The 22735-nt window shown below is 42.3% G+C and overlaps 1 protein-coding gene across 2 annotated transcripts; it reads right to left on the bottom strand.

Annotated features, from left to right (window-relative positions):
- Positions 1–615: 615 nt before the first annotated feature.
- On the bottom strand, positions 616–20808 carry ZDHHC7 (zinc finger DHHC-type palmitoyltransferase 7). 2 transcript variants are annotated; one of them, XM_069026958.1, is made up of 8 exons: positions 20660–20808; positions 15175–15260; positions 12634–12959; positions 9982–10106; positions 5366–5462; positions 5041–5122; positions 3747–3877; positions 616–2756 (listed from the first exon to the last, which is right to left on the bottom strand). In XM_069026958.1, exons 3-8 carry the CDS (start codon positions 12940–12942, stop codon positions 2580–2582), a joined length of 921 nt encoding a protein of 306 aa, XP_068883059.1. In that variant the 5' UTR covers positions 12943–12959; positions 15175–15260; positions 20660–20808; the 3' UTR covers positions 616–2579. The 2 variants fall into 2 exon arrangements, with proteins under 2 accessions (XP_068883059.1, XP_068883060.1); XM_069026959.1 differs by lacking the exon at positions 15175–15260.
- Between the last annotated feature and the right edge of the window lie 1927 nt (positions 20809–22735).

Genomic DNA, 22735 nt, shown 5'->3' with positions numbered 1-22735 from the left:
ATCTCAAAGTATTTAGAAATATCTCCAAGTATTTTTTAGCATTATTGCAAAGGGGAAATGAACAGCTTTGAGTCTCTCCATCCTTTACTGCCATTTGTTCCTCCTCCCCCTTGTTTGGGTGGACACTCCCAACCTGCTGCTCTCCAGGCTGCAGAACTGTCTTTGCTCCTGAAGCTGCAGAAACAGAGGAAAAACCCAACATCTGCACAGAGAAACTGGGGAGGCCAAAGCTGTATTTATCCCAAATTCCTTGGAAGTGCAAAGGCTGGAATACTGAGGTAAGTTTTCAAATTGCAAGTGTTTTCCCCACTCACCTCAGACCAACAGGGCTGGAACACAATGAGCTTTAAGATCCCTTCCAATGTAAATCATTCCATGGTTCTATACCAAAATAAGCAGCTACACCAGAGGAGGAAGAAAAGGGAATGCCCAAGAAGAGTTAAAGAGTGTAGCTTAAAATTCTTAATAAGCAGAGGAGCCTCTTTAATTTGGAGCAATATCACCTGTTAATTAATATAAATACAAATTAATTACAAACTGAAGGATTCAAGACCATATCCCTGAAGCTGCTTCAATCTAAATATATGTGGGAAAAAAAAGTGACATGTAGAGAAGTTAATCAACTAAGACTTCAATTCATTAGTTTATTCTTTTTTTTACATAATAAAAAAAATTACAACATAAGGATTTGAAAAGCCGAGTAAACCGGATTTCACACGCACACATTTGCCAAGTCACAGGGTTCAATCACCTGGAGTGATGTTTTCTGATTTTCTCATTGAACAATATACACAGTAAGAGCCTCAGGACAAAGCAAGACACTTCCCCCCCCCCCAATCTTTAAGGTGTGCAACTGAATATGCACAGAATTCTGTGGAACTTCCAGCTTTCCCCTCAGTTTTGTTCATTGGACTGCAATTCCAGTGGATTTCCAACTAGGAAGCCTCCAGCATTCCACACCACCCTCCCCAAGAGAAGTGAAAATATCCCAAAGTATTGCACAGTTTTGTTTACAGGGCCACAGACAAGAAATGGATCCCTCAGTACCTTCAGCCACCCCATGGAACAGAAGCTGATGGAGCTGGAACCAGGATGCCACAAAGAGATGGAGAAGCAGGGCACTGACAAAGGAAACAGCTCCTGCAGGGCACAAAGGTTGGAATGCAGGGCTCTGAACTGCTCGAGGTGGGACAGGTCACCAGTGCCACTGGCTGAGCAAAAGCAAGAACAGGACAATTTTAAGGCAAGTCCCAAAACAGGGAGCTATTAACTTTCTAGGCACGATTTCAAGCTATGCATCAAGGCTCCTGCTTTATCCTTTATATTGTCAGTAATTTATAGGTTAACAATAATACAAAAAATAGTCTAAATGTAATTTTTAAAGAATCAACTTTTAGCTGGATTTTTATTACTTGCAGCTCGTATTTCATTACTTGCAAATTTATGAACATTTTTTAGCACTACTGCTGTTTGTCAGGCCCACATAAAGCAGTTCTAGATCTATATTGCTCTCATTTCTTCAAAGTAGTTTTGGTTGGAAATGGTTAAACTCAAAATAACTCGTTCTATTGCAGATATTTCTACATTTAAGATATGTTGTACTTGAGAAAGGAGGGAAGTTGCCTCCTTCTCTGATGTCTTTGTTCAAGGGATCCTTAACAGCTTTCCTTCTATGAAAAGTCTGTACAGTAAAAAAGGGGCAGAGCAAGACCCTACAAGGACAAAGTGTTTGCAGCGAATGACCCCCAGTTTGTCCACTCATTGTCACCTCACACAGCAGGACACTGGTCCCACTCACCCCTGCACAGTCCACACTTGAGTTCCTCTGGAAACAATGCATGAGGAATTGGAGATGCACCTCCCAGGGCAGGATTTGGCCCCCAGACAAGTTACAAGTGTTGTCGAGCAAAAATGTAACCTTTCCCTAAATTCCAGATGGGATGGACACTGCCAAACACAGGCCATGCTTTAGGGAGCCTGGAAAGATGCTGGGCAGGGCTGTGACAGTGCCTCTGTGCTGGGCACCAGCCCTTGGCATCACCTGCAGGTGAGGAATGTGTGGGACACAGAGGTACAGCTCTGTTTATCAGGATGAGCTGAAAGAGAAAGGAGAACTGAACTAAGCACTATTCCCTGAAATCTGCATTGAGAAGGCTGTGTCTCCTTGGAGATCAACTTTCACCAGAATGCTCCTCCTAATGATTGACAACTGCACCCAAGGACTTACACTTGGTATAAAAACACACCGGTAATTCCCCAGACATTTATCAAATAAAAAGGATTTAACAAAAAATGGGGAAGTAATCTCAGAAAATAAATTACAGTAGCATGACAACATTTGGCTTCTTTAGTGTGACCCCGTGCTTTTCCTCTGGTATCCTGCTGTGAAGATCATGGCAGACCCAGTTCCTGTCTCAGAATTAATGAGATGTCTGTGACAATAAACGTAGAAAACTCTGCTTGCTACAAGCAAATGTCTGATATCAGTTTCACCTGGTCACAGATTATATGTAGATAGCCTTCTCTGGCCCCAAAATAAATATTTTATAGGATTCTTGCAAGTTCCAGCATATTTAGACTCAAACAGAAAACTCAGGTCCTCCTTTCTTTCCTCGCAGTAGAAGTCGCCTGATCCGAAATCCTGCGAAAGGGTTGATCCACAGGAGTGAGGGCTGGCCCCCAAAAACAGATTTCATCCCTTCCCAGCGGAGTCTGCGCTCCCACGTTGGCTTTTCACTCTTCAGTCTTTCAATCTCCTGTAAATAAGCACAGGCAGGGATGCACTGCTAAGTCCAAAGTTTAGTTTAATCTAATGGTGGCTGTAAAAACTGGGTTTGCATTTTTATTGCATTGCTCCTCAGCTCATTAGTTTCTTACTGCTATTTAATTATTAAGGAAGAAAGCAGAAATTGTTTTAGCCCCTTGGATACAGGGCAGGAATTTAGGACATAAAATATGTACAAGAAGGCTGATCTACCTCACTCTCTTTCCCCCCCAAGATAAAAGACAAAAATCCCAGAAAAGCTGATGGATCCACAAGCAATAGGCCTACCCTGCAAGTTGTTTACTCAGTTAATGAAAGCAGACAATCAGGCTCCTGCTCCACAATTACTGGAGCCAGGATTACTCTCCCAAATGCATTATTTTGATGGTCGTTTTCTGTGCTTCCCACTAATGAAGGCTCAATATTTACCAATTGTTTTGCACTTCTCCTCAGTACAGAAACACACTTTTAAACATGAGAAAATATTGAACAGTCACAGGATTCAATTTCCTTATGTTTCCAGTCAATTATTCTCTCAAGATGCAATACTGCAGATCAAAGGGCAAGGGAGCTAAAGGCCCAAACTATGTTTTATCCTCTGATAAAATGTATCAAAGTGAAGTGAACAACAGTGATTTTCAATGTAAACCTGAGAAAAGCAAACACTTCCCATGGCACCCATCAGGAATTTGTGCCAGCAGAGAAGGGAAAGTCAAAACTCAAGTCAGAAGCTTTGCATTCTTTGTCACTTAAAACCAAACTACAAAATGTCAGAAAAGCAAATAGTGCAATAAGCTCTGTTAGAAAGCAACCCCCAATAAACTATTCCAATCTTCCCAACTGTCAAAAAAAAAAATGAGGAACTATTGAAGTTTTGCAGCTTTCTCCAAAATAAAAGCCTCTCCTCACGCAAATAAAACCACATCTAATCACATCTTCCCAAAATAGATCTTATAAAATACAAAAAAGTCGAGGTTTTTACCGTTTCATCATTGCATATTGAGTGGATTTGGGTGCCAAACATGACTGCAGTGAAAGTGAGAAACAGAAAACCTTCAAGGCACAAGAAGATCATCAGGATCACAGTTACAGGTGGGGAGAAGTCACTGCACTCTGTGAAAATGAGATAGGTGGTTACAAAAAACCCCAACAGCAAATTATAGAGCATGTTCTACATGTCTGGCACTTGAAATAATATTTCACAATTAAAACAAACTTCTGTTTTTGCAGCAGCTTTATTTGCTGACCAAGAAAATAAAGACTTTTATGGAAGTAACACTTCTGGCTTCCTATAAAGCACATGGTAACTATTTCTGCTATCCTGCCTCGGGATTTCAAGGATATCAAATAAATGTTTGCACATGAGGTGATTGAAGAACTCAGAACTGCCCATGTGAGAGCAGCTTGGAGCTTCCTGCATGACAGATGCTGTAAAAACCATCCCCACTGTCAGCCCTGACTTGCTGGCTAATACAGATGTTCCACTTGGCTGTGATTGCTTTACTATTCTTCTTTTAATTCTCCACACAAAGTAATCAAGTTCTGCCTCACATTTACAGTTACATCTCTGGAGAGCCTCTGATCACCTGATTAACTCAATTCTATTTTAACAGGGAAGGCATGGGATAGTGTACAGGAAGGTGAATGTTTAAAGTAAAAATGTTCTAAGATTCCATCCATTTAATGAAATATTCAGAAAAAAATGAAAATCACATGGAATTCCCTGTTGCTTCATATACCAAATGAATATCAACAATATTCTGCTAAAAGCACAAGACCAGAATGAGCTCTGGCACACCAGCACATTAAGAAATGCAAGCCAGAAGTCTAAATAAAAAAACTGGGACAGTTTAGGAAATTTCTTTTCTGCAGGAGCTCCACAGTTAGCTCCAGTAATGGAATGAGGGAGAAATTCATTTAAATTTCAGATGTCATTCCCAGAACTGAGGTGGGACACACAAAGCCCTAATTTAGGTGATGTAGTGCTGAGCTGGTTGAGGACCAGCTCGGTTTCCTTCCTACTACAGAGGTAGTAAATTACTACTGTGTGTAAAGGGAGTGAGAATGCCCCTGACAGCCACAGCTCTCACAGAGAATGACTGATGGAAAAGGGGGAAAAAACCAAAGAAAGAAAAAGGAGAGTGTTGGATAAACAGATCTGAAATGTTTTAAGGACATCACTTTAAAAAGATGGGACTAAAATAGGTGGAATGCTATGACTTTTCCCTAATATCTGCTAGATTATGATAATGAAAACTAAGAGTTTATTTGCTCACCAGTCCATTGCCCTCGGACACAGGAGAAGAACTGAAACCCACAGAGTACGAGAGCATGAGCTGAAATTAGGGCTATGTACATCTGCAAACAAGAGACAGCATCATTTCACTCACTGTCACTACACAAAACACAGCAGAATGAAGAAAGTTTGGAACAACAGCACTGCACAGGATTAAAATGAATATGGGTAGAAATATCTTGCAAACCCACCCAACCAAAACAACACGATCGTGTCCTGAAGCCATTACTCACTAAGCACAACCAAAATTGTTATAATCAAGGTAGATTCAGACTAAAATCAAGCTGCTGGTGATGTTCACTTACCGTAAACAGAACAAAGAATCTCTGATTTTTCTCCCCCACACAATTATTCACCCACGGGCAGTGGTGATCCATCTTTCGGATGCATCGCTTGCAAATACTGGAAGAAAGGACAAGAGGCTTCTGTTGAGAAATTGTATTTTAGATGTAGAAACAAGGGCAGCCAGTGGCCATAGGACGATGTGCTGAAATATTTCTTGACAAACTGCAGACAGAATTTGCATTTTTTTATAGAAACTGTTTGTTCCCTCTCACAACTTAGCTTCTGTTACCTCCAAAACTGTGTACATAAAATATTCCTCACAATAAAACACCATCACTGCATAGCCAAACACACAATCAAGCAAATCCAGAACTTCAGATATTTGTGAAGTTCTTTGCTCAGAGATGAGCAAAGCTTCAGCTCTCTCTAGATTCAGTATTAATGAAACCTTTTCCCTTCTGGAGAAGCTTTCTTAGCTTCTAAAGTAAGTATTTCATGTTTACAAGCTTTCAAGTTGTAAATTTTGCTTGTGGATAAGAAAAAGCCCAAGAAATTCACATTTTCAAGAGAGAAACTGTCACTCTTGAGGTCTCAACCGGCCATAAAATTCTAAACTTGCGCAATCAGAATCTGAAGTAAAGCACAGCTTACACAGTGTCAGACCTTGCTTCCTCAACAGCAAACACAAAGACTGAAACTATAACCAGCACTTATTGAGAGGCTACTTGTTCAAGACTCCTTCAACACTCCTGTTCTCTGCTGGTTCACTGGGTTCCTGCCCAGTTTTGAGTCAAGGCTATGTCAACAGAAGTCAGTAACTCCATTTTACATTTGCCATACAGCAGCAGAGGGCTCAATTCTGCAGCCAAATATGAAGAGTTATACACGAAAAACAAAACAGTTGCAACATCTGTTGTAGTTCTTCATAAATCAATAGCTTAAGCAATGCTGATGTTCCATTTTCCCAGCTTTGTACTTAACACAGCCACACACTCAGTGCTCCAGATTTTCCTGTGGAATACCCAGAACATTAAAGATTTTTCACTTCAGCAGTTACCAAGCCAAATAAGCCTAAAAAAGGCAGGCACTCTAATTCAAACCCCTTCTTTTTAACACAGGCTGATTTATGTGTGGTATCTACAAGTACTGCAGTGAAAACCACGAAGCAAAGCTGGGTGACTGTCACTGGAGTGACAAAAGAGGGAGGTGTGGGGGGAAATCAATGCTCTGAGGCAGAAAATAATTTTTAAGTCATTACATTTGTATGATTCTAAGGTAATTCAGCAAGAGGCAGAATATATCACTGTGCAGGTGATGTGGAAGAATCCCAAATGAAGCTGCCTTTGCCCTGAGCTATCAAAACCCAGCCCCTATGCTCCCCTTGCCTCCTGTTTTATGGACATTAAAGAGGATTCATCCTCTACTACAAATGACTTTTTAAATACAAGTGAAAATCCCAATACCAGATAAACACCACAACCATTCTCTGGTGCAGGAAAACCAGGTATCACTCAAGAGGAGGCATTCAGGAGGCTTCTCAAAAGACTTTCCTTGCTGCCTGTAAGTTCAGCCTCTCATTTCCCTGAGTACCACAACCACACAAGGCTCCTGATGTGTCACAGAATCCACGCCAGCACTCTAAAAGCAATATTAATGCAAAGTGCTGAGTAAAATCCCATCCAGGCTCAATTGAGCTGAATGCTGGAGGATGTGAGGTGGGCAGGACTCGCTTCTGCTCATTCAGAATTTCTCACAAGCCCACACAGAGCTCAGATATCTGGAGCCCTGCCTTCATTCCTGATCTCCCACCAAAAATCTCACAGCAATGCTTAAAGCAGTGGTTCTGCCTTCTTCCTACCCCATCCCTTGTATTTTATTCCTTTTTATACAGCAGGAGTTTGGGGAAATCCCTCCCTCAGCTGCACCCTGGGTCATTCACCCTACACAAAAGAGAAGCAAAGAGACCAAGCACCTGTGGATGGAGGAAGGTCTCTCCTCCAGCCTGGAATTGCTGCTCCATGAACTTAGGGAGGTGCAATTACAGCTCTGAATGCCAAAGATAACATCCAGAAAGACACAGATAAAGACTCAAGAGAAATGGGTGTGGATAACAGATATTCCCAGGGAGCCTAATGGAAACATCTCAGTGACTTAATTCAGAGTAACAGCTCCCCACACACAAACAGAGGCACTCAGAACAGGCAGAAATGATGACAGCTGTGCTCCTTCAGTGAAAATGAAAACCCATTCACTCAGGATAGAGTTCTTCCCCGTGCTGAAAATGTTAACTGCTCAGTAAAACATCGGTTTAATGTATTTCAGACATGCTTAGCTGTAAATAAAAGGTTCTTGCTCTTTTCCCCATCACTAATATGTATTTTGAAACTATTTTTCTTCCTTAAAAGAACTTCTGTTGCAGTGTTGCACAACAATTTTCGTAACTACATCCTAAGAGTCTCTTCTGTTAATAATGTACTACTCAAAACATGCACTGTGGCTTTGAGTGAAGTATTTCCCAACAGGAACCAACTTCAATTTTCATTTTCAAGTCTCTTCTATCAGCAAATTGCCACTTTGAATACTTGGGACTAGACCATCCTTTTAATGTGCCTGGAATGGGTTTGCAAACCAATAAAAAATTGGCAGCATAATCAAACAAACCCTTTTTCTATTGGGCAAACTCCTGCAGTGATAAATCGAAGGCAAAGATTCAGATTAACAGAAACAAAGACAATAAAACCAGAAATCCAGCTGCTGAGAAAAACATGACAGCAGCCTCACAAAAGGATACCAAAACACTATCAGGCTCTGGCTTTCTCTTTCAGAGGTTCTGTGGAGCCAGAGATGCACTGAGCAAGCCCCAAAATGCCTCCTTTGCCCTTAGGTAGAACATCAAACAGAATATTTAACCAAGGATTAAAACAATTCATAAGACACACAAAGCTGGATCCCTAAACAGGTGCTTGGGGAAAACAAACCCTTTGAAAATATCAGGTATCTCTTTTATCACAGGCATTATCTATTCTTGCTCTGCTTTAACAATAAGTGTTGCTCAAATTCTTGCTATAAAGAAGGTATTTGAGCTCCAGGCTCTCTGATACTCCAGCTCTTTCTCTGTCATATGGAGAGTTCAACATATGATGTCTTCACTGAGGGCTCCTTCCAAATTAGCAAACCCTATCGGGACCAAAGATGTGGCAAATGCTTTCCAAAGATACCTGCAAGGTCTCTGTAGGAATCAACCTAAATGTGGGATGAGAAAATCAGTGAGATCCCGCCCAAACTCAGCAGGGGCTCCCAGGTGTCCCTTTGTGCAGCCCATGGACACAGAGCCAGGCCATGTGAACACTGCACAGCTCTTCTGGATCCCCAGGGATTTATTTCCACCTTCCATGCTGCCACAGGAGCAGCAGTGCTGTCTCCACCCCCAGCCATCCTCGTGAACACTCCCGAGCTGATAAAGCATCAGCACCACACTCCCTGCACAGGAAGGCAGCCCTGGGATCTGCACCCCAGCAAAATCCACACACAAACTAGCTGGAGGTTGTTCCATACTCGCCTGTTCATCCATGGAACTTCTCCCTTCACACTCCAGATACAAAAACCCACTCACAGCTGAGAGAAGAACAAGAGCTGGGTGCCAAGGCTGAGTATTTATAATGGGAGCAGCTTCTCAGCCATAGCATTTGCACTGAGCAGTGACACACACGAGGCTTTTAATTTAGAACCCACAAAGCTACAGAATCATCTCAGAGTCCTGACAAGACTCTGCTCTGTTCTTTTGACAGGCACTAACTCAAGGATTTCAGTTTAATACTCCTCACAATTCACCACACATCACTCCCCACACCTAGAGAGCCACCAGAAGCATTTGCATCTTTATGTAAGCTCTGATTATGCAGGCACAGCTATTTTCAACTGGCACACAATAAACACTACAACAGCATTTCCACAGTGCCTGAAAACTCCAAAGATTGAGAATTAAAAATATACATTTACTATCTCTTCCATAGCATGTTTAGTTCAAATGATCATCACTTCTGTCCTTACTCAAATGGATTTTTCAATAAGCAGAAGTGCATTTAACCAATTATTCATGCAACTTTGGGAAAATAATCTGCTAATTCACATATAACTTCAAATGCACTGCAAAGAAGAGATGACACAAAGTAATCATTTAAAACTACTCTGAATTTTGTTAATTTAAGACTGCAGGAGTCATTTCTTTCATCAGCTCCTCTCAGAAATTTCTCTGAGATCCTTCTCTTTGCCCTGCATTACCCACATCACAGCACAATAACTGCAATTGGAAAGAATATTCATTGGAAAGAATTGGAATGAATTGGAAAGAATATTCACAGAAAAAGAATTGGAAAGAATATTCACAGATCAAAATTATTTAAAACACCAGAGAACAGTTATTTTTATAAAATCTTTGAGTCTCTTACTTCTCTCCCCTCATCCATAGTCATTTTTGGCCACAGTATATTACACTTATAAAATACTCTGCAATGTAGGAATTTGAAAGTTTAGCAGACACCAAAAGAAATTTGTGGGGGATAAAAATGAACAGATAAATATCAGGAATGTTATTCCATGCCTCCAAATGCAGAACTCTTTAAGAAGTCTGGCATACCTGCAGTGGTGTGCACGCTCAGGTTTGATACTACAGCACTTGGGACATTTGTAGATCACTTCTCCTGGTTTCAGTTGCAAATTATCCATGTATTCTTTAGTGGCATTTCCTTTGGGCACAGCCCCCTGAAATCATTTCAATTAGAGGAGAGAAAGCTTCTTAAATGGCATGAGAGCATTTAAAAATACATTTCATAGACTTCATACCAGTAACCTCCAGATAACTGCTGAAATAAGTTCATTTATTCAAAGCCAGTCTGCTGTAAGCCAGAATCAATTCCAAATGAATAAATTACCTCTGCTTGACCTCAAATTCAGCTTTATTTCAGCAAGACTCATCTCTGGCCAAGTATTAGCTTAATTCTCATAGAATATCCTGTCACCAGCCCACAGAAATGAAGAGGGAGACACATCTTACCCTGCAGATACAAGCACTGCTCAGCATTTGCTGAGAAGGTAACCCAAATACTTGTTGCAGCATTTGATTACTGGGCCAAGCCATCCACAAAAGTTAAATCAGCAACTACTTAAAAGACGTTATTTCAGCTCTCTGAAGCCAGGGTTTAACCACCTGCCCCAAATTTTGAGAACTGCCATCCTTTTTTCCTTAAATATTTGGCTTGGACACTGTTAGCATGAACCAGCACTGGCTTCTTCATTCTTCTTTATTGGGGAGCTTCATGGTAAATAGTTGAAGGAACTGATTCAAAAGAAAAATAATTGATTGGGAAAAGAAATTAATTTTCAGTCATTAGTTCTCTGATCTGATTATCACAGAGCAGATCAGCCTCCTGAGTTCAGGATCTAAATTTGGATCAGTAAGCAGAAAACAATGGACAGCACCACTGTCACCCTGCTCATTTATGGAGGTAAAGCCTTATCTGTGAGAGGAAGTGATTGTGAAATAAACTGGGATGTGACACCCAAGTGCAAGGGCCTTTCTGTACCAACTGCTCCAGGTCAGCAATTCCTTCACACAGGAAGAGCTTTCTCCAGGTCAGCCTAAACCAACTGCAACATTCTACAATTAATTCTCATTCCAAAAAAAAACTCGTTCAAAAAAAAATGGCAACTTCAGCACTTGACACAGACACCTTAAGAAGTTCTGAGACAGAATTAAGAAACCAGCAGGAATTCAGATTCCACTGCCAAACACCCCTCTGCTTAGGCAGGGAGTTTTTGTTATTATGGCCTGGAACAATAGATTTGTGTTTGTGTTGCCCAAGAGACAGCCCAGGTCCTGTCCCAGCTAAGCTCTTTGGCTGAGTGGTGCTTCAAACTTGAACTGGTACTCACAGGGGTTCAGAGAGACTTCCTTAAACACTCATGTTGTACTTCTCAAGTGTATTTTGCAATCTGAATGTTCTTACTTGAGTTAATAATTTGGTGTAAACATCTCACATTCCCTTATTCACCTGTCACAAGGACGAGAACCTCAGGCCATGCTTTTAAGCATTTTGCTGACAAAAATATGCTCTATTTCAAAAACATCTTTCACAGTCACAGCCAGCCACCAAAAATCTATTTTTATAGTTACAAGAGTAAATTTAATTCACATATGTTTCGAGGCAGCTCATTCCTTTCTTCCTTTAATCTTAGTTTCTATCACACAGTTGCGTCTTCCATTCTGGGAGTCAGCAGGAAAGGAACAGAGGAAAAAAAGCAGTGACTCATCCCAGTTTAGATCATGTTTTACCCATAAAGAACAACACAGGTCTAGAAAGACACCCAGGTTTACCAGCTCGTACGTTTAAGCAATAAATCCTTAAACCATTAACTCTCTTAGCTGTCACAGTTTGTAGAAGTTGTAATATTTCATCACTGGGTGTGGGCAGAAGCAAACCAAAGACCTAGAAAATCATTAACTACAACACCCTGCTGGGGTTTTGAATGCTCCCATAACTTCTCTATACACTGCTACTGTCTCAAAATCTGGAGAAAACAGATGTTCTCCCCCTCACACCCCTTTTCCCAGATTTATTCCCTAAAAATAGTAATAGATTTTAATACCAAATAAACTATTTCATCTCTTGAAGAGTAAAATTCCTAAGAAAAATGAGCATTTTCAACATCTCTAACACCTGCACTGCTTCAATGTACGTTCAGTGTAAATCTCCCTTCTCTCTGACTCCAAAAACCTAAACACAAAAATGCAGGAATCATGTGGGATAGTGATTTTTCCATTATGCCAAAGTGTGCCTGAGGTTTTGCAGCACATCCACCTCTAGAAGTTCTTCCATGTGCCACAATTGGAAGAAACATTTCAAGAGATGCAACAGGATGAAGGTACAAACTGTGAAAATAAATCTGATGAAAAAAAAGTAGGAAAAAGGAGGACAGAGAAGACTAAACTTTACTAGCTTCCTCAGGACCTGGGGTAATATTTTATGGGTTTTTCTTGAGTCTAACACTCTTATAAAAATTTTACATTGACTGTTCCTTTATGGTTTCATTAAAGGAACAACAAAAGAAGTACAGGTACCATCCTGACAGTAAGTACAGGGATCATCAAAACCTTGAGGGTTTTTAATCTAACATGAGGATTTTGACTCTAACACTACTTTTCCCAGCAGGAGAAGACTGGTATCACTTCTACAAACTTCTCTGCAGATGGAGGGAACAATCCAATGCCAAGGAACTCTTGGATACTTACTGGATCAGTCAGCATAGTCCTCAGGTGCGACGACAGAGCCAGCACCGCCAAGCAGTTAAAGAGAACCCCATTGATCACAGAGTACCAAAAGTCTTTGGAAGGCAGCAACATGACAAAAGTCACTACGAAGTCTGCATAGACTACCAGGAGCCAGGTCATGATGGCACAGACCATGCCACAGCCATCCCGGATGAACCAGACCCTCTCGGCCATGTCGGCCTCCGAGGAGGAGGAGGAGTCGTAGCTGTCATTGTCGGCCAGGAGCGGGTGGTGCTCGACATCGCGGAAACGGTGCCCTGATGACTGCATGGTTTGCTGGCCTCACCCTGCAGGGACAAAGATACCATCATCATCATCCTCATCATCACTATTATTAACTAATTATGAGGAAACTGAGTGCAGGTGGCTCTGGGTTTTTGTTTCTGGGAGGTAAAGCATGTCCGACTTCAGAACAGAACTGAGATTCATTTTGATCGACTCCTGAACAATTCTATGGCTACACAAAGATGAATATGAAAGAAGGGGGGACATGTTTTAAGGTTTTGTTTTTAAGACTTAGTTTTTCGTTCTTATTATTCTACTCTAATGTCATTGGTAATAAATTAGGCTGATTTCCCCAGGTCAAGCCTGTGATGGTAATTTCTGAGTGATCTCTCCTGCCCTTATCTCAACCCACACGCCTTTTTTTCTATTTTTTCTCCCCTTTCCAGCTGAGGGGAGTCACAGACCAGCTTTGGTGGGTGTCCAGCCAGGGTTAACCCACCACAAACATGCAACTTCAATGCCTGACAAAGAGATTTTAGACTGGTTTCATTTCCATCACGCTGTGCCCATAAACCACTCCTCCTCTTCTGTTAAAAACACAACTTCTCTCTTTTATCTCAAACTAAAATGGCAAAGTCTTCGTTAAATTGCAGCTCATGTCTCTCTGAAAACAGCAAATTATGGCACCAGACTGTTGACTTCTCATTCTGCTCTAGTAAGTGAGGGAAGAGCAGAAAGGAAAACCAGGATGGGAAAAAAGCTGTTCTAATACATTGCTCACAACAAACAAGCAAGTCAGAAAGCAACTAAGTATCTTGACAAAAATGCAACTGCTTTGGAAAAACCACAAGCTTGTTACAAAGATATATTGGATAACTTATGAAATGGTCTCAGATCAGCCCAAACTTAAGGGAAACAAATGGTTGTGGTTAAATTAACATGGCAACAGATTACATGAATCAGATTTTCAAAGAACACATTAATTAATTTAATTTCATGAAAACTCTTTTAGGGCTTTGTTGTCCTTCCAATGTGGAGCAAAAACCAGACTTGAAGCCTTAACAGTTCTCATGAAAACAGAATTATTTTCCAGACATCTCTCTCAAGGAAAGATATGGAATGGCAAAACTGAAGTGCTATCAACAAACAGGAGACAAATTAAAGCTTAAACATTAGGCCTCAAGAATATCCTGCTGCTTTAAAAGTATACTGTGTTCTAAAAATCATATTGATTCATGCTATTAAAGGCCATGTCTGAGAGAAACTTGAAAGCATTTCTATTGATTTATGACAGGCACACAGAGGTCTCCCTTTCCCCCCCCCTTATTAATGGCAGCCTATAGACGACTGTAGGGATTATGGCACTGCAATTTCCATCCCAAGACCTTGAATATGGGATCACTTTGTTCCTCCAGAATGGTCCAAGTGACCATTACCAGGTGAAGAGAGTGGCACTGAGATGGGTTTTGATGAAGCTATGTTTGTCTAAACCCTTTAGAAACTCTCTCTCAGGAAGCAGATAAACACATTTTGCCCAGGAAATCCTTCTGATCCTTGAGCCTTGATGTCAGAACCAGGCAGAAGCAATCCAAGAAACCAGAAATGAAAATAAATATATGCAGATGCAGCAGAGAGATGTGAGAGCAACTGCAAAAATAGCTGGGAAGCTCCCAGGACACAGTGAGGTGTCTGAAGGACACATTCTCTGCTTGTGGAACAGAACAAACTGAAATTCAGCTCTGCTGCTTGGATCTATTACAATTCCTAGGAGTTAAATTGTGTTTTCTGTTCCCACATTGGGGTTTTTTTGGACTAAAGTCCTTTCTCTCATCAGAATGCAGCTGCTAAGCCACAGATGAAGTTGTCACACACTAGAAAATCACCGTAGGAAAGAATGAACTTCACCTCCCTTAAAAGTAATTCAGACTTAACCTAGATAAGGCCCTCTTGTCATCCACTTTAAATTATCCTAATCTTTCTAAATGTTCATAGTTAAAACTACAATCTATGCCAATTAAGTCCAATAGCACTTTGGGACATCACCAGCCCTTGTGGTCAAGAAAATTCAAGTTTCATAAACTCCATAATTAGCAGCTGGAACACGAAGATAACCATGCAAATCAGTTATTACTCCATCAGAAAAGGGCTTATAAAACTTTCAAGGAATGTTTTAAGTATGGAATTGCACAGAATTACTGCACTCATTTTGCTTAAATGTCTTAAAAACAACCAAAAAAAATTTAGCACAATAAAAGAAACTCAAAACAAAACAAATACCTCAAAAACGTTTTGTATGTTATTCTGACATCCTGTCCTGCCTTTGGGCTATCCCAGGCTATTCACATAATCATGTCTGTTGTAATCTGAAAAGACATCACCAACAAACTGATTAGCAAAGCTGCATCACAAAAATACTGTTAAATACAAATAATAAACATCAATAATAAACATCACTTTGAAACACGCTGCATGTAGCTACAATGAAAAAGTTTGTATTTTATTTAGAAAACCAGGTACTTGAAAACTTGGCATTTTCAGCTGTTAACTTTTGGAAATCACCACATGGCACTTGGAGCAGGATTGCAGCACAAAACCTCACATTACATTTCTATTTGGGGAAGAGAACAGAAGAGGTGTGGGCCTGAATTGCTGTCTGATTAAAGCTGCCTAAAGAAGTACCTAGGGTTTTTTTTCTTCATTTGTTCTATTTTCTATTTATTTGAAGTAAATTTTGTGATGTGGAAATCACTCTCATTTGCAAGGTTAAATTAATAGAGTTTGAGAGTAACATAAGGATTCTGACATTTAAGAGCTACAGGAAATACAAAGTCACTTTCTTGAAAAGGGAAGCTTCTGAAAGCAGCTTGTTAGAAATAGATACTCCAAATAGAACATTACTGATAGACTCCTTCAGTATACATTTTCAAATTTTCCCAGTTCAAGGGGAATTGAAAAGGAGAAGTCTCTTATTCAAACAAACACAAACATTCTACTGCAAGACTAAATGGTACTGCCAATGTTTATTATGCACATATCAGAATTATTGAATAGATTGGGTTGGAAGGGACCTTTAAATGTCCCCCAGTCCAACCTCCCACCATGGGCACGGACACCTCCCACCATCCCAGGTTGTTCCAAGACCCCATCCAATCTGAGCTTGGACATTTCCAGGGATGAGGCATTCACAGCATCTCTGGGCAACCTGTGCATCCCCATTGTAAAGAACTTCTGATATCAAATCCCAACTGACCCTCTGAGTTTAAAACCATCCCCCCTTATCTTGTGTATCACTGCAGGAAGCTGTGATTGCTTTGTGGTTTGCTTTACAAATAAGCTTTCAGGCTTTTCTTAAACCTCACAATATTGTGAAATCCACAACCATTAAGTTGTCACTGATGTGGCATTTGGTGGCAGCTGAGCAGAGACACACGAGCAGACAGGTTGAGTGTCTCACATTAATGTCCAGTGTCACCCACCCGTTTGGAGCTGAGGATGACAGGCAATGGAACACGACACACTCAGCCTCAGCAGGTGAAATATTCAAGTCAGAGTAATCAGCTGCAATTGCTCACAGCGAGTTTATTGACAAGACAGGGATGTGATTTGTTCAGTCAGTCCCTAATCCCAACTGCAATCCTGTGCAAAATCTGTGTTTATCACAGCCTCAGCAGTTACTGGTTTATGTGCCAGTGTCCCCTCAGATCAGCTTTGCAAGAATAATGGATTTAGGCATTCTCATGTGATTTCCCTTGTCCTTCTCCCCCCCAGATGCCCCCACCTCAGTCCCTCCAAGGGAAGAGGATCAATGTTTGAAAGCTCTCCCTTTATGAAGAGCTCAGCATCCCCACTGAGATGCTCACAGCTTCCCTCTACTCTTCATTTATTTGCTTCAATGCCTCTCCTAACCAAATTTACTTTTTGTTGCATACGTAAGAGTACAAAAGGAAAAAGCATTACACTCCAACCTCTAATACACCAAGCAACAGTTTTTAATTTGACCTTTCCCAAATCATTATCTAGCACCAGAAAAGAACACTAAATTATTCAATGCTTCATGCACAACATCATCTGTTTGCACACGTGGTTCTATTAAACCTGACCCAATCCAGTTCCACTCTTAGGTGTTACTTGAAATTCTCAGGTTGGGAATGTGTCACCTGACCTGCACCTCACTGGTACTGAAACTCAGGCCTAAAATGCAGAAATACCATTGGAATAAAAAATACCCCAAACAACTTTTGAAGAAGTTACATTATAAACTCATGATCACCAGAAAGAAGAGTCCTGTAAAATGACTGGTTTCAGTGGAAAATTACCCCAGGGCATTAGGAAGATAAATGACACAACGTAACTAATTGTATCATAAGACCCCTGAACTGGTAATTAAATTTTTTAAAAAAGGCACTTCCAGGGTTAAGAACAGTCCTTTTCCCTGCTATTTTTTGAGGCAGACTAGAAACGCATTGATGAAGGAAAAAAGAAAAGCTTATTTCTCTGCAATTTTTTTAAACGAGTAAGAATTTATATACAGGCTAAAAACCCATCAGCTGTCAAAGCACGAATTTTTTTGGCTGCCTTTTCCTTCAAGCTACACAATGGACAGTTACTACGTTTCCTTCCATTTCAGTAGTAACACAATAAAGAAAATGCCTTTATTTCAATATTTCTGATTGCTCTCAATAGTTGTAGGGACACCAACACATATTGCACATCAGAGTAATAATCCTGCAGCACTTACACATGATGGATTTAAATCCTACCTGGAAGCAGAGCACTGGCAAATCAAAATCACAGCTCTGTAATCTAAGAGGTTACAGTATAAACATTAACTCCAGGAACTTCTGAGTTTTAAGTAAACCAAGCAGGCAACCTCCTCCTGCATCCAACTCCATGGGCACTTTGGACTGTTCACTGCTGACAGATAAATATCCATCAGACAATGTCTGCACGGAGTCATGGCTAATTTAGAAGAATCACCTACTTTTATTACAGATCCAGGCAAGCCATACTGCAAAGGCATTTAAAAAGTCAGCTGTGGCTTGTTTCAATTCAAATCAATTCAATTCAATTCAATTCAATTCTGGTCTAGCAGCCACCCTCACTGCAGTTCAGGAATCTGGGATGTCCTTAACACAGCACACAACTCTGGAGAAGAGCAGCTGAAACAGCTTGTGATGGAGATCCATGATACAACCCTGAAGTGTTATCACCAAATCCATCCTCAGTGGCACAGCTCACCATCTTTCCAAATCCCTGTTGTTTTTGCTCTAATGAAAACATATTAAGTATTTATCTCTTGAACTTCCTATTTATACCTTGCAGCCCTTTCCTTGTGCTGGTCCATCTCTGCTCTACTGCAGGCACACAGGGACAGGTCACAGTGGGAGCACAGAATTAATGTGAGACTGTGTGCAACACATTGACAAAAATATTCACTAAGTACATATTTAATACAGTCAAGTTTCAAGCTACTGTAACAATTCTCCTGAAGCCAGACCATCAGGAACACTGGAATTGCTCCTTTCCAGCTTTGAAAAGGGGATGTGCTGCTTCTAAATCATCTCAGACTAAGGGTATATTAGAAGTACTTCAGCATTAAGTATGAAGCTCTTATTGGGAAGTTGAGCACCTAATTACTTATGTATTCTTTCAAAGTGAAAGAGAAGAAGTTTAGTTTAGACATACAGGATGAATTCTTCCCTGTGAGGGTGGGGAGGCCCTGGCACAGGCTGCCCAAAGAAGCTGTGGCTGCCCCATCCCTGGAATTGTTCAAGGCCAGGTTGGACAGAGCCCTGAGCAATCCCATCTAATTGAAGCTGTTCCCACAGGGGGTGGGGAACAAGATGATCTTTAAGGTCCCTTCCCACCCAAACCATTTCTACGACTTATGCCAGTAGTATCTTTACCAACATCCTCAAAACCCGGAAATGAGGATTCACGGTAAAAGAAGTTATTAAAAATGAAAGAAAACACCCCAGTGCATGTATTCAGAACACATTGTACAAAGTATTACAAAGATTTGCTATCAGACATAGAACAGATTTGTGATACCAAATCACTCTTCCATAAGCACATAATAACACCTGAGACATTCAGCAGGATATCTTTTCAATAACACATCTTTCACCCAGAGATATGAAAGTCAAAGAAAATATATTACACAAGACTTTTCTGCCCAGCAAAGAACCAAACACACTATCTGGTACACCAAGAGGTCACTGAGGTACAGCAGCAAGGACAAAACACTCCTGGACTAAACAACCTTCACTTGAGAAGGACGCAAACATAAATCTATGGCTGGGCTTTGATTTCTGCCTCTTCTGGAACAGGGCCACAGGCTTGAATTCAGATCAGACTCCAGAAGGCTGCAGGCTTACACCAATATCAACATTGGGATGTGAAAGCTGAAAGTTTTACCTCTTTGCAGAGAGCAATTGGATGAATCACATCCTACTTAAGAGAGTAATTTTTTTATTTCTAATTTTTGCATTCATCAGTGCACTCTCCATCCTCGCACTCAGCTGAAGAGAGCTCAGGTATCACATACAGTGATTGCATTGTGATATCAAGCCGGCAAGCACATTTTTATGTCAGCTATTATATCCACATCAATATCCATGTCCATGTGATTCTTCCTTCCAGACTCTAAAAATAATGCTATTGGTCAAACTTTCTCACTAGCAACTTTCAGTATTCATTAGAGGAACATTCGAGCCTTTGTTTCAATTGCTTCTCATATCAGACACATAAACCCTCATATTTCCTCAATGTTCTTCATGTTCAGCCTTTCAACCGCTGCAAAATTCCATCAATTCACCTTCCTTAAAAGTTCTCTGTCCTCATAAAAGGCATAAAAAAGAAATACAACAGATCTGTATGATACAATATATACTATGCTAAAGGAAAACCAAGAAGCTTTAGAGAGATAAAAGTATTACCAATTCCTTTCAGCCACAAAGAGCTCTCAGCTACTTAACTCTAATCTCAAACTGCTAAAATTTCACATCAGTTTATCTCCTAATGAACCAGTACGGCTCCTTTTTATCTGTAAATTTTCAAAGTCAGAGAGCATTCACTTCAAAAGAACTAATTTAAGTCTGTTAATGTGAACAGTCACGGCGACTTCAACCTAATTATGTCTCCAGCAAAGCAAACAGTTACATCACTGTAATTCTGCATCCTGATACCATCATACGAGTGGATATTCAGTATAAAAAGTAGCCAGTGATTTCCCAATCCCTTTTTTTATGTCACAGATCACACTCACGCTGTGCTGTACGAACCCACCCTCTCATTTCAGAGCTATTTGCATTCCCACTTCCTGCAAGCGCTGCTCTTCCCTCCTGGAAATAAGGAAAACTAGAGCCACTTAAATCAGGGAAACTCCCTGGAGCAAGCGCCAGGGCACGGCTGGAAAGGTGGGAGTCAAATGGGAGCTGCTCCCTGCCCTTCCAGCTTCCCACGGCGGCAGCTCGGACTCTCCAGCACCCGCGCTGGGGCTCAGGGACACATCCAGGCTTCTTCCCAGAGCTGCTGATGGACGACTTTTTTTTTTTTTTTTTTTTTTGGTGTAAATAACGCGGAAAGCCACAGGAGACGCAGAAACACCCCATTAACGGAGCCCAAACAGCAGCCCAGCCCTCAGCCCGGCCTGAGGCGGCTCATCCCCGCTCGCCCTTCCCGGGGCCACCGCGCTCCTTCCCGCGGGGACCCGCCGGGGCGAGGGGACGCCGGCGCGGGGAGGGACGGCGAGCGGATTTACCTCAGCAGCAGCAGCAGCGGCGGCGGCCCCGCTGCCCTCGGCGCGGAGGGGCGCTGGGGCCGGGCCCCGGCCGCTGGAGCTCCGCGCCCGCCGCCACCGCGCCCGGGGGTCCCGAGGCTCCCTCGGACCCGCAGGATCCCGGAAGCCGCGGGGGCGGCGCTTCCGCGGGAGGCGGAAGGGGCGCGCGCGCCGCCCCGCGCAGGCGCGGCGGGAGGGGCGGGGCGGGGCGGGGCGGGGCGGCCCTGAGGGCAAGGGCGGGGCCGCGGCCGGGCACACCCGCAGTGCCCGACATGCAGCGCCCCGGGCGGGGAGGAACGGCCGGGGTCGTCCCGTTCCAGCTCCTGCCTCGGGCAGAGACACCGCGCACTGGCCCAGGGTGCGCCGAGCACCGTCCGACCTGGCCTGGGACAGTGCCAGGGATGGGGCCGCCACAGCTTAGCTGGGCAACCTGTGCCAGGGCCTCCCCACTCTCACAGGGGTGAATTTCTTCCTAACATCTAATCCAAACCTGCTCTGTCAGTTTGAGGTCGTTCCCTCTGGTCCTGTCACTACGTGGTCGTATAAACAGTCGCATTCCATCTTTCCTGTGGGCTCCCTTCAGGCACTGCAAGGCCACAATTAGGTCACCTTGAAGTTTCCCTTTTCCAGGCTAAACAATTCCAGCTCTCCCAGCCTTTCACCCCAGCAGAGCTGCTCCATCCCTCTGCTCATCCTGCTGCCTCCTCTGGGCTCTCTCCAGCAGCTCCAGGTCCTTCCTGTGCTGGGATCCCAGGGCTGGATTCAGCCCTGCCCGTGGGGTCTCAGCTGGGCGGGGCAGAGGGGCGCGATCCCCCCGCCTTCCCTGCAGCCCACGCTGGGGGATCAGCCCAGGGCATGGGGAGCTGCTGGGCTGGGGCCTGTGCAGCCTCTCACCCACCAACACCCCCAAATCCTTCTCCCAGGGCTGCTCTCGATCTGCTCGTCCCCAGCCTGGTTTGAACCTGGGGTGCCGTGACCCATGTGCAGCACCAGCACTTTGTCTTATCATACCTCATGGACTCACTCGGGATTCGAGAGTAAAACTGAACTTGTAGGCTGCCAAGTGATGCCTCATGGTGTTACTGCCTCCCTGGAGATCTATATCCCTCTGGAGGCTTCCTTACCAGCAGCAGGACATCACCCTGCCCCTGCGAGAACTGAACACGGGTTTTACTTCAGTTTCTCCATGAAGAATTTTTGCTTTATGTCTACACATATTTCATTACAATCCTTCATTAGCTTGTACGTCATCCCTTGAAGTGTTCAAGGCCAGGTTGGATGGGGTTTGGAGCAACCTGGGATAGTGGGAGGTGTCCCTGCCCACGGCAGGGGGTAGAACTGGATGAGCTTTAAGGTCCCTTCCAACCCAAACCATTCTGTGATTCTGAGATTTCACTTGCGAGAGTCTCAGAAAGGTGATTTGGCACCTAATTCAAGAGCATATTCAGCAGTTCACTAAATTCGGACAACGTGTGCTTAAACATCAGTAGTTAAATTGTTTGATATGGAAATAATATTACATGACACTCATTCGGGATTTCCCACTGTGTATTAGGAGAAATACAGACCCAGTAGCTTAAAAGATAGAGGCAAAACAACAAACCTTGCAGCGTGTGAGCTGAGGATATTTTTAAAACACATAAAAAAGTGCTGAAGGATGACAAACAGAAACGATGACAACTCGGGCGTGCGTCTGCATCCTTTTTTTTCTTGTAGCATGACCACCATCTAGTGGGACACGGGCAGCCAGCGCACAAGGGTTGTGTGTGCTGATAAGTGCAATAAAATACAGCTGCTCACACGCCTGTTTGTCTCTTCTTCTGTGATGAAAACCTTGATTTTACATATAATAATCTATTTCCCAACAGCTGGGTTTCACACACTAAATCAGTCGATGCCAGTGTCTCTGTTATTCAAATAGAATTATGTAAATATCTATAGACACAAGACCATAAGAGCTGATTTTTTTCTAAAACTGCCTTCTCCCTCTGTGTTTTCCTTAATGTAGCTAATATGCCATTTATGCAGGAAGGAAAACAAAATGAATATTATATTCTT

This window comes from Aphelocoma coerulescens, chromosome 11 (genome assembly GCF_041296385.1).
Source record: "Aphelocoma coerulescens isolate FSJ_1873_10779 chromosome 11, UR_Acoe_1.0, whole genome shotgun sequence".
NCBI lineage: Eukaryota > Metazoa > Chordata > Aves > Passeriformes > Corvidae > Aphelocoma > Aphelocoma coerulescens.
This window is presented reverse-complemented; position numbering and strand designations above follow the sequence as displayed.